The following is an 11,762-nucleotide window of genomic DNA, read 5'->3' as shown; positions in this document are numbered from 1 at the left end:
CAGGAGCGGGCACGGCCATGACCCCCCCGCACCCCTCCCGCGGCCCCGGGCCCTGCCCGGCCCCCGCCGCCCTCCCCGGCCCCACGGCCCTCCCCGGCCGGGCTCGGGGGCTCCGCGGCATCGCGGCCTTCGCCCAGCGCCCCTCTGTGCCCGCCGCCGCCTCCCCCGCCGCGCCGTCGCCGCTCCCGGCGCTGTTTCGCGGGCTGGGCTTGGACGAGCGGCCCCGCGAGCGGCCCCTGGGTAGGGAGCGGGGGTGAGGGGAGTGTGGAGGGGCTTTAGGAGCTGCCCGCTCCCTCCCCCGTCCCTTCCCCAGCCCACTGTGCCCGCTCGTCCCGCAGGTCGTGGCGGCGCTGGCGATGGGAAGGCTCTGGCGCAGCCCAGCCCGGCACGGGAGAAGGAGGAGGAGGAGAAGGAAAAGGGGGCAGCGCTGGTGGCGCTCCCCACGCGCGGGCAGTGAGTCCCTCCCGGCACCCCAAACCCCTAAAACCTCAATACCCACCTTCTCCTGGACTCCCCCCGCTCCCCTCTATCCCTTCGTCCCCCTCTGTCTTCCCTATCCTCTCTGTCCCCTGCTATCTTCCAGCCTCGCCATCCCCTCTGTCCCTTCTATCCCCCCATTGTCTTATCCCATCCATCCCCCCATCCTTTTATTCCCTTATTTCCCCGTCTCCCCCATCCATTCTGTCCCCTTATTCCCCTCTGTCCCCCATCCCCTCTATCTCCCCTATTCCCTTATGCCCTTTATTCCCTCTATCCCCTGTGCCCACCCCATCACCACTATCCCTTTATCCCCCCTATTCCCTCATCCTCTCTGTCCCCTTTATCCCCCTGTGTCCCCCCGTTCCCCTCTATTCCCCCTCCTGCCCTTTCCCTGAGCCCTTCCAGTGGCTCCATCACCCACCCTGGTGACAGAGGCTGGGGGACCCTCTACCAGTGACCCCCCCTGGTGTGATCACACCCCTTCCTGCCCCACTCCCTCGCTGCCACATTGCCAGGGCCACCTCTGTGTTTTGTCCCCAAAACCGGGTCTTTTGAGCCACCCCCCACCCCAGGCTGGTGTGGGGCAGGAGTAGGGGGGAATTTCGGGGGACACCCGGGCACCCCCAGCGTGTCCCCAGCGTGCCAGGGCTCACCCCTGCCCTCCTTGGGGTCGCAGGATCCGATGGCAAGGCCAAGGGAATGCGCCGCCCACCCGCCCTGGAGGAGCCACCACTGCGCCCACCCTGACCTCGCTCGGCCCCCTGCGCCCCCCCAGGAGCCCCCAGCCGTGAGTGGCGACCCCAGCCCCGCGTTTTGGGGGGTCCAGGTGCTGCTGGGTCACCCCTGACCCCGTGTCCCTCCCCAGGCCCTCCCCAGGGGCAAAGGGACCCGCCGTCCCCCTGGGGCTGAACTTGGTGAGGATCCACTGCCAGAACGAAGTTGTCTACCAGTACCATGTGACCTTCAGGTACTGGGGGGTTCATGGGGGGCCCCGCAGCCCCTCGGGGGTCCCCCACAGCCCCTCGAGAAGGGGGTGTCCCCAGGCAGAGCCCTCCGTGTCCCGAGTGCCATGAGATGGGGCGCCCGGCGCAGCAATGCAAAGAGCTCCGGGTTTTCCCCCTCAGGGGGGATTCCAGGGGGGGCTTAGCAGGGTCTGGGGTGGGGACAGGGGAGGGAGAAAAGCCCCTGTGTGTCCCCAGCCCCGAGGTGGAGTGCAGGAACACACGCTTTGCCATGCTGAAGGAGCAGCGCGCCGTCACCGGGGATGTTTTGGCCTTCGACGGCTCCATCCTCTTCCTGCCCATCCAGATTCCCAAGGTAAGGGGGGGCTTGTCTTTGCCCAGGTGCCCCCCCCCCCAGGCCTCCAGCCCTTGTTTTGGGTGGGAGAACCCCCCTTCTTGCCCCACAGGTCAGTGTGAAGGCTCAGAGGAAGAGCAATGGGGAGGAGGTTTCCATCACCATCCAGATGACCAAGGTCCTGGAGGCCAGCTCGGATCTCTGCATCCCCTTTTACAATGTGGTTTTCCGGAGGTGGGAGACCAAGGAGACCCTCCCTGAGCTCCAGGGAGGAGACCCTCCTCCCCCTCCTGTCTGCCAAGCCTGACCCAGTCCTACTTTTCCTGCTTCTCCTTCCTTAGGGTGATGAAAATCCTAAACATGAGCCTGGTTGGGAGACATTTCTTTGAGCCTGCCCAGGCCACCACCTTGCATAAACACAGGTGGGTGCCAGGGACATCCCTGTTTCCCCGGCAGCCTGGAAATTGGGAAGTTTTCCCAGGTCAGCTCTGGCTGGCCTGACCTTGGAGCGGCTGTTTTCCGAAGCTGGGAGCTGGGAAACAAATCCCTGTGCGTTTTGGGTGTTCCTTGGCTCCTGGGGCGGCTCCGGGTTAACCTAGGCGCCGTTGGGCATCTTTCCCTGTGGACACAGCCTCCAAATTTGGCCGGGATACGCCGTCAGCATCCGGAAGAAGGACGGCGGGCTCTTCCTCATGGTGGATTCCATCCACAAAATCATCCGCAGCGAGTCCGTCCTGAGCATGATGTGAGAGGAGCGGGAAAGAATCCCGGGAGGCTTCAGGGACGGGGAGGGGGTGTTTTGTTTTCGGGATGGCACGGGCAGGCAGCGTTCCGTGGGCCGTCTCTCCTCATTTCCCAGGCAAGCAATCCACTCCCAGAGCCAGAAGACGTTCCAGGACGAGTGCACCAAGGAGTTGGTGGGCAGTGTGGTCATCACCCGCTACAACAACCGCACCTACCGGGTCGACGGCATCGACTGGGACAAGACCCCCAGGGACACTTTCACCCTGGCCAGCGGGGAGGAAATCACCTTTGTGGAGTACTACAGGTAAGGATGGATCATCCCTCGGGATTGGGAAGGGCTCGATGCCCGCTGTTGGGTGAGCAGGAGCAGGAAGGTCTCGCCCGATGCCGTGTCCCTGCCCACGGCAGGGGCTTGGAGCTGAGTGGTTTTTAAGGTCCCTTCCAACCCAAACCATTCCAGGATTTTGTGATTATGCTGTTTGGTTTGTTTGTTTTTTTTTTTTCCAGCAAAACTTACGGGATCACCATCAGGGATCTGGACCAGCCGCTGCTCATCCACAGGCCCAAGGAAAAACAGACAATGGACAGGAAGGTGAGCCGGGCACGGAGAAATGGGGATCCACAGTCTGTCCTGGGCTCCTGGGGAGGGCAGGGACTCCCAGCCCCTGGAATGCTGAGGGTGCCTGTCCCCTCTGCAGCATCAGCTGCACATGGTGGTGCTGGTGCCAGAGCTCACTTTCCTGACCGGGCTGTCCGACCTGCAGAAGAACAGCCGGACGCTGAAGGTGAGAGCCTGTTCCATCCCACCATCCCTGCTTTTCCCCAGCTGGCAGTGCCCGCTTTGGGGAGCTGCTGGGGGGTAGCTCCGAGCCCCCCATCACGCCTGGGGGCTGCCCCTGCAGGAGGTGATGTGGGAGATGATGCAGAGCCCCCGGCAGCACTACCTGCGCCTCACCAACCTCCTGCGCCAGATCCGCGACAGCCCGGAGGCCTCCCGGGAGCTGGAACGCTGGGGGCTGCACCTGGACACGGATATCTGCAGGGTAGGGCTCTCAGGGGGTGCCAGGCTCCCTGCCTTCCCCCCTGGGGATGGGGGCAGCCCCGGATTCCTGCTCTGTCCAGACCCAGGGTCACGTCCTGCCCTCGGAGCGGATCAACCTCCGGCACCGCTCCTTCTTCCCCGAGGAGGACCTGAGCTGGCACAGGGAGGTGACCAAGGAGGTGACCATCTCGGCGGTGAGCCCACCACGGGAACAGCCTCCCCTTGTCTGGGAGCTGGCCTGGGTTTTCCTAAGCGCTGGCATTCCGGCTGAGCTGCCTCCAGCTCAAACCCTTCCCTTGTTTATGTTGGATTTGAGCTTCAGCCTGTTTTTCCGAAGGAGTTGGAGGTATGTGGTGGGTGGTGTCTGCTTTCCTGCCTCCTCCCAGGCTGGAGGAAGGCTTTCAGATGCAGGAATTCCATGCTGTGTGCTCCTGAGGTTCCTCTTGGGCTGCTTTCCCTCTCCCAAATTCCCCTCTGTGCTCCAGGTTCCTCTCTCCCAAATTCCCCTCTGTGCTCCAGGTTCCTCTCTCCCAAATTCCCCTCTGTGCTCCAGGTTCCTCTCTCCCAAATTCCCCTCTGTGCTCCAGGTTCCTCTCTCCCAAATTCCCCTCTGTGCTCCAGGTTCCTCTCTCCCAAATTCCCCTCTGTGCTCCAGGTTCCTCTCTCCCAAATTCCCCTCTGTGCTCCAGGTTCCTCTCTCCCAAATTCCCCTCTGTGCTCCAGGTTCCTCTCTCCCAAATTCCCCTCTGTGCTCCAGGTTCCTCTTGGGCCACTTTCCCTCTCCTGAACTTCCCTCTGTGCTCCTTAGGTTCCTCCTCTCCCAAGTGAAAATGTACTCCGTGTTCCTCTTGGGCCACTTGCCTTTCCCGAATTCCCCTCTGTGCTCCAGGTTCCTCTTGGGCCACTTTCCTCTCTCAGATTCCTCTCTCCCAAATTCCCCTCTGTGCTGCAGGTTCCTCTTGGGCTGCTTTCCTTTCCCAGATTCCCCTCTGTGCTTCCCAAGTTCCTCTTGGGCCACTTTCCCTCTCCCAGATTCCCCTCCGTGCTCCCTAGGTTCCTCCTCTCCCAAGTGGAAATGTGCTGCAGGTCCCTCTTGGGCTGCTTTCCCTCTCCCAGATTCCCCTCTCCCAAATCCCCCTCTGTGCTCCATGTCCCTCTGGGGCCACTTCCCCTCTCCCAGATGGGAATGTGCTGCAGGGCTTGGGGGCTGCATGACCATTTGGGAACACACCCCAAACACGGCCTGTCCTCGCTTCTCTTCCCAGATCTCCATAAATTCCTGGCTCCTGGTGTATCCCAAGCGGCTGCAGCAGGTGGCCCAGGACCTGCTGGCAGCCGTGAGGAGCACCTGTGGAGCCATGGGAATGCAGGTGGGACAGCCCTCGGTGCAGGAGCTGCGGGACGAGCGCATCGAGTCCTACGTCAAGAGCATCCGGAGCGGTTTGGGAAGCCAGGTGGGGAGGGGGGATGTTCCCAGGGGATCACCAGGCGGGTGGGAGCACGACTGGGATGGGAGCACCTGGAAGGGCTCAGCCTGGAGGAAAGGAGGCTCAGGAGGGACTTTATTGCTCCCTAAAACTCCCTGACAGGAGGGAGGAGCCGGGGGGGGGATCAGGCTCTGCTCCCAGGGTACAAGGGACAGGGGAGGCTCAGGTTGGACATCAGCAGGAATTTCCTTGTGGACAGGGCTGTCAGGCATTGGAAGGGGCTGCCCAGGGAGGTGGTGGAGTCCCCACCCCTGGAGGTGTCCAGAAACCACATGGGAACACGGGTTAGTGGTGGCGGCCTTAGGTTTGACTCGGTGATCTCAGAGGGCTTTTCCAACCCCAACAATTCCACCATTCCCGGCAGGAAAAGGTGCAGCTGCTCGTGTGCATCACCCCCCGCAACCGGGACGACGTGTACGGGGCCATCAAGAAGCTGTGCTGCATCCAGGCCCCTGTGCCCTCTCAGGTGGGCCCGGCAGGGTGGGACCACCATTCCCGGGAAGCTCCGGGTGCTTTTCCAGCCTCGCTTTCCCACGTGTTTTCCCGCCCCGTAGGTCATCAACGCCCAGTCCCTCATGGGCTATCCCAGCAAGATCAGGAGCGTGGTCCAGAAAGTTCTGCTGCAGATCAACTGCAAGCTGGGCGGGCAGCTCTGGGGGGTTGACATCCCGCTGGTAAGGCAGGAAAACCCCTGGAAAAGGCCTGGGATGAGCTTGGAAGCTCTGAGGGGGTGAATTATTGTAGTCACGGGCTTCCCTCGCCGGCTGGAGAACTGGGGGTTGGATTCTCTTTGGAGCACGGGAGTCCCTCGCAGATGGAGGGATCCAAGCCTGGAGGTGTCTTGGCTTATCCCTAAATCCCACCTGGCTGTTTTTTTCCCCCCCTTTCCCAGAAACAGCTGATGGTTGTTGGCATGGACGTCCACCACAGCCACAGCCAAGGGATGCGCTCCGTCATCGGCTTCGTGGCCAGTATGAACCAGTATGTGGAGTCCTGGGAGGGGGGAAGGTGTTCCTCTGGCTCTGCCCTGGGAATCTGGCGGGATTCCACCCCAAAATCCCCCTCCTTGGGCGGGAAGGGGGGCGAGGGTGATGCTTTTCCTGACCCGCAGGGTTTTCGCCGGCGTGTTTGTGCTGGGAATCGCTGGGAAAAGGGCTGGGAATGCTGAGTTGGTGGACTTTGCCTGGTGACCCTGGTGTGTTTGGGGTTTTCCTGATGCTCATTCCCATTCTATCCCCAGCATCCTCACCAAGTGGTATTCCAGGGTGGTCTTCCAGATGCCCCACCAGGAGATCGCCGACAGCCTCCGGCTCTGCCTCTCCCAAGCCCTCCGGCGCTTCTACGAGGTGAGGCCAACAAAAAAAACCCTCCCAGGGTTTGATATTCCCTCAAAACAAGGGGAAAACACCCCAAAACTACCGCTCTGGAGCTGGCAAAGCTCCCCAGCAGCCTTTGGACTGGATGTGGAGCTGGGACAGCTCATCCTTATCTCGGGAACGTGCGAACCGGCCCCGGGGATTAGTTTGCACAGAGGGAAGTGCCACGTTCCACCCCTGTCAGCACTGAAGGGCTGAGCCCTGGCCCTCGTCCCCACAGCCTGAGAAAAACAGCCCGGGACAAGGGCCAGGAGAAATCCCAGCCCTTGGGATTTGCCTGGAGAAGCTGTGGCTGCTCCATCCCTGGAAGTGTCCCAGGCCGGGTTGGAGCAGCCTGGGATAGTGGGAGGTGTCCCTGCCCGTGGAACTGGATGATTTTAAGGTCCCTTCCAACCCAGAGGATCCCAGGATTCTGTGATCCCGTTTTCCCAGCCCTCTGTGGGGGCTGGAGGAACAGCCCTGGGCACTGGGAGTTTGCTGGGCAGGAGGACCAGGACACAGGGAATGGCTTCCCACTGCCAGAGGGCAGGGTTAGGTGGGATATTGGGAAGGAATTCCTGGCTCTGAGGGTGGGGAGGCCCTGGAATGGATTTCCCAGAGAAGCTGTGGCTGCCCCTGGATCCCTGGAAGTGTCCAAGGGCAGGTTGGAGCAACCTGGGCTAGTGGGAGGTGTCCCTACCTGTGCACCTGGATGATTTTAAGGTCTCTTCCCCCCCAGACCATTCTGGAATTCTGTGATTAGCACAAACACAGCTCTGTGCCCCCCCCAGCCCTCCCAAACCCCCACTCTGAGCTGCATTTTCGGAGGGGAGCTGAGCCTGGTCAGGGGCTCTGCGGGCGGTGGGTTGGGTCCTGACCTCCACCCCTGGAGACTCAGCGAGCATCTCCTGGCCAGGGAATGTTTTCCCACCAATCCTGTGCATGTTGGGGGTGAAAAACCACCGAACTCTCCCCGTTTTTCCCCCTCCCCTCCCCTGCCCTCCCAGCTGAACCACTCACTGCCCATGAAGATCGTGGTGTATCGGGACGGGGTGTCCGACCCCCAGCTCGACACGGTGCTCAAGTACGAGGTGCCCCAGATGCAGAAGAGCTTCAACACCTTCGAGAACTACCAGCCCAGCCTGGTGGTCGTGGTGGTGCAGAAGCAAATCAGCACCAACTTCTACGGCCTGACGGGACAGGAGTTCACGTCCCCCCCGCCCGGCACCGTCCTCGACCACACCATCACCACCTCGGGCTGGTGAGGGGCACCCCCGGGGCTGGGGGAGGTGAAAAGGGGGGAAAAACACCCCTGGGAGGGGAGGAAAAAAACCGCCCCGGGGTGTGAAAAAACTCCGGGGTGCGAAAAAATGGTGAAAATCGCCCCGGGGGTAAAAAAAAACGGTGGTAGAAAAACCCCAGGGTGCAAAAAAACCACCCCGGGGGGTGAAATAACCAACCCTGGGGTGCAAAAAAATCATTGTGGACACCCCAGGGTGCAAACAAATGGTTGTAAAATCACCCCAGGGTGCAAAAAAATCGTTGTTAAAACACCCCAGGGTGCAAACAAATGGTTGTAAAATCACCCCAGGGTGCAAAAAAACCACCCTGGGGTGCAAAAAATCATTGTTGAAACACCCCAGGGTGCAAAAAAGTGGTTGTAAGATCACCCCAGGGTGCAAAAAAAAAACCACCCTGAGGTGTGAAATAACCAGCCCTGGGGTGTGAAAATATCATTGTTAAAACACCCCAGGGTGCAAATAAATGGTTGTAAGATCACCCCGGGGTGCAAAAAAATCCCCGAGTGCAAAACATTAGTGCAAAAAACTCACACTGGGGTGTAAAAAAAAAAACCCTGGGGTGCAAAAAATCATTGTTAAAACACCCCAGGGTGCAAACAAATGGTTATAAAATCACCCTGGGGTGCAAAAAAATCCCTGAGTGCAAAAAATTAGTGCAAAAAACTCCACCCTGGGGTGTAAAAGAAGTGGTTGTAAAAACACCCCAGGGTGCAAAAAAAGCCAAAAAAAAAAAAAAAGTCTGTTTAATCACCCCGGGGTGCAAAAAAACCACCCCAGGGGTGTAAAAAATGGTGGTAAAACCACCCCAGAACGCAAAAAATGACGTGTAAAACCACCCTGGGGTGTGAAAAAAAGACACTGCGGGGGGGAAAAAGTAAAAAAAAAAAATGAAGTTGAGGTGTAAAAAGCCCTTTTTACACCCCCAGGAAGGATTTCTTCCTGCTGGCCCACAGCTCCCGGCAGGGCTGCAGCATTCCCACCCGCTACATCTGCATGTGGAACACGGCCAACCTGAGCCAGGAGCACCTCCAGAGGTGAGGGCAGGGGTCCAGAGACCCCCCAAAATCCCCCAGAGGGAAGGGCAGGGGTCCCAGAGCCCTCTGAGCACTTCCAGAGGTAAGGGAAGGGGCCCAGAGCTCCCCAAAATCCCCCAGAGGGCAGGGCAGGGGTCCCAGAGCCCTCTGAGCACTTCCAGAGGTAAGGGAAGGGGCCCAGAGCTCCCCAAAATCCCCCAGAGGGCAGGGCAGAGGTCCCAGAGCTGTCTGAGCACTTCCACAGGTAAGGGAAGGGTCCAGAGACCCCCAAAATCCCCCAGAGGGCAGGGCAGGGGTCCCAGAGCACTCTGAGCACTTCCAGAGGTAAGGGAAGGGTCCAGAGACCCCCAAAATCCTCCAGAGGGAAGGGCAGGGGCTCCTCAAAATCCTGCCCAGAGCCCTCCAAGCACCTCTGGAGGGAAGGGCAGGGGTCCCAGAGCCCCCCAAGACCCTACAGCCTCCCCCAAAAATCTGCAGAGGGAAGGGAGGGGGGTTGGAGTCCCCCCTTATCCTACAGACCCCCAAAATCCTGCAGAGGGAAGGGAGGGGGGTTGGAGTCCCCCCTTATCCTACAGACCCCCAAAATCCTGCAGAGGGAAGGGAGGGGGGTTGGAGTCCCCCCTTATCCTACAGACCCCCAAAATCCTGCAGAGGGAAGGGAGGGGGGTTGGAGTCCCCCCTTATCCTACAGACCCCCAAAATCCTGCAGAGGGAAGGGAGGGGGGTTGGAGTCCCCCCTTATCCTACAGACCCCCAAAATCCTGCAGAGGGAAGGGCAGCTTTCCTGGAAACCCCCCCAATATCCTGCAGCCCCCCAGAGTCCTGCAGAGGGAAGAGCAGTCTTGTTTCAGTGTGAGGACCCCCAAAATTCGGAGGGTTTTGGGTCAATCAGCCCCCCGGAGTTGGGGGGGTTGTGCAGGCACTGGGCTGAACCTGCAGGGTGAACTGGGTGAACTGGGAGGACGTGGATGAGGCAGAGGAGGCGGATCCCATCCCATCCCATCCCTCTGGTGGCAGAGGTGACAGAGGACACTGTGTCACCCCGGGGTGCCCCAACCTTTGCCTCCTCCTCCTCCAAGTGGGGGAGAAACACCCGGGTGGGAGCAGGTTTGGCCTCGGGGAGCGAATCCATCCCGCTGGGAATCACCAATCCCCCTTTTTTCTCCCCTGTCTGTCCCCAGGCTGACCTTCAAGCTGTGCCACCTGTACTGGAACTGGCCTGGCACCATCCGTGTCCCAGCCCCCTGTAAATATGCCCACAAGTTGGCATTCCTGGTGGGGCAGGTGCTGCACCACGAGCCCAGCACCCACCTGAGCGAGCAGCTCTTCTTCCTTTAGTGTTGCCGGGGCAGGAAAACCGGGATTGGGCCCGGAATTCCGCTCCCCAGCCGCCCGTGCAGGGGAATCTTCCTTAATTCCCCCTTTTGTTGTTAATTTATTCCCGTTATTTATTGGTTTTTTTAAGGGTTGCAGTGTCGGCTTGAGGGACGCTGGGGAGCGTCCCAGGGCTGGGTTTATCCCCCTGGGGGTGAATCCAAAGGAATATCCCCCTGTTTTCCAGTCCTCCCAGTAAAGGGGGTTGAGTTAACGAGCCCCAGAGGTGCTGCTGCTCCCACAGCTTGTCCCTGTGCAGGTGCTGGTGCAAACCCCAAAGATCTGGGGTTTTTTTTTTTTCTTGTGTTTCCAGGGAGGTTTCAAGTTTTTCCTGGGTTTTTTTTTTTTTTTTTGTCTTTTTTCCAAGGTGCTGTTGAACAAACCAGCCCCCAGGTTTGGCTGGTTCTCCCGTCCTTGAGGAGTCACTGGTTTCTCAAGGAGAATTCTCTGTGCATTCAGGTCGTTGTCCCAAGGGGAAAGTTTTTGAGTTCTCGCCTTTTTCAGGTGTGGGGGTTTTTTTTGCCTTAGTTCAGGAGATGTTTGAGACCTTCGAGCCTGGGGCTGTGAGACCACAAAAAACACCCTAAAACACCCCAAAAGATGCCTCAAACCCCTCCTTCTGCATCCCTAGCAGGGATGGGGGTCCAGCAGGACCCTCTCCCAGCCTCTCCCCTCCGTTTTAATGCCAAAAAAGTTGGAATTCCTCTATTTTTTTGCCTTTGCTGTGACCAGTTTTTGGTTCTTTTCAATAAAACTGTTGCTGGCAGCTGCTCCTTCTTGGAGTGGGGTGGGTGGGTGACAGGGGTGGGTCATTCCCCTCACTCCCAGGTATGGAGAAGGGGACACAGGTATGGAGAGGGGGGGGTCACAGCACTGCTGTCACCCTGTGCCCCTGGTTAATCATTGATCCCTTTATCCCTGTTTATTTGCCGGTCCAGGCGGACTTTGGCAGCCCTGGCCCAGCCTGGGTTGGGATTTGGGAGCAAAACTTGGCTCAGGAAGGGGGGCTGGGGGTGCTGGGACAAAGTGGGGGTGCAGGATGGGGGGTCCCTGCTCTTCCTGGCCCCTCACCAGCACTGCCCTGTCCCTGCTCCTTGGCACAGGGAGAGGAGGCAGGACCAGCCTGGTTGGATTTGTCCCTCCCCCAAATCCCCCCAGCCCTTCCAAGGGGGTCCCTGGGGCGCCCTGTCCCCTTGGGAAGGGGCTGAGGAGTGTCCTGTGCCCCCAAAGGGTGTTTGGGGGGGGTGGTCTGAGGGATGTTCCGTAACCCCAAGGGTTATAGAAACCCCCCCTGTGCCTCTGAGGGGTGTTTTGGGGGGGTCCTTGGGGTGCCCAGTGCCACTGAAGGGACATTTAGGGGGGTCCATGTGGTGCCTTGTGCCCCCGGGGTGGGTTTTTGGGTGGTCTTCAGGTGGTTTTGGGGGGTCCTGGCGTGGGTTTTAGGGGTTTTTTTAGGTAGTTCTTGCGTGGTTTTTGGGAGAGTGGGTGATTTTTAGGGATCCTGGTCCCCCCAGGTGTGTTTTTGGGAGGTCTTGGGATGTGGTTTTTGGGGGTCCAGTTCCCCCTAAGTGTTGTTTTGGGGGTCCCTGTCCCCGCAGATGTGTTTTTGGGTGTTTTATGGGTGTTTTTTTTTGGGGGGGCAGGTGTGG

The 11,762-nt window shown here is 59.5% G+C and overlaps 1 protein-coding gene across 1 annotated transcript; it reads left to right on the top strand.

The window, feature by feature from the left end:
• The first annotated feature begins 17 nt into the window (after positions 1–17).
• PIWIL2 (piwi like RNA-mediated gene silencing 2) lies at positions 18–10,077 on the top strand. The gene is made up of 21 exons (XM_017827282.1): positions 18–240; positions 339–453; positions 1,157–1,267; positions 1,346–1,447; positions 1,680–1,797; positions 1,889–2,010; positions 2,118–2,198; positions 2,408–2,521; positions 2,636–2,824; positions 3,028–3,112; positions 3,219–3,305; positions 3,423–3,563; positions 3,643–3,756; positions 4,828–5,016; positions 5,414–5,515; positions 5,604–5,723; positions 5,942–6,030; positions 6,290–6,395; positions 7,412–7,665; positions 8,632–8,739; positions 9,921–10,077. Exons 1-21 carry the CDS (start codon positions 18–20, stop codon positions 10,075–10,077), a joined length of 2,727 nt encoding a protein of 908 aa, XP_017682771.1.
• The last annotated feature ends 1,685 nt before the right edge of the window (positions 10,078–11,762 follow it).

This window comes from Lepidothrix coronata, unplaced genomic scaffold (assembly GCF_001604755.1).
Source record: "Lepidothrix coronata isolate B3197 unplaced genomic scaffold, Lepidothrix_coronata-1.0 Scaffold137, whole genome shotgun sequence".
Classification (NCBI taxonomy): Eukaryota; Metazoa; Chordata; class Aves; order Passeriformes; family Pipridae; genus Lepidothrix; species Lepidothrix coronata.
This window is presented reverse-complemented; position numbering and strand designations above follow the sequence as displayed.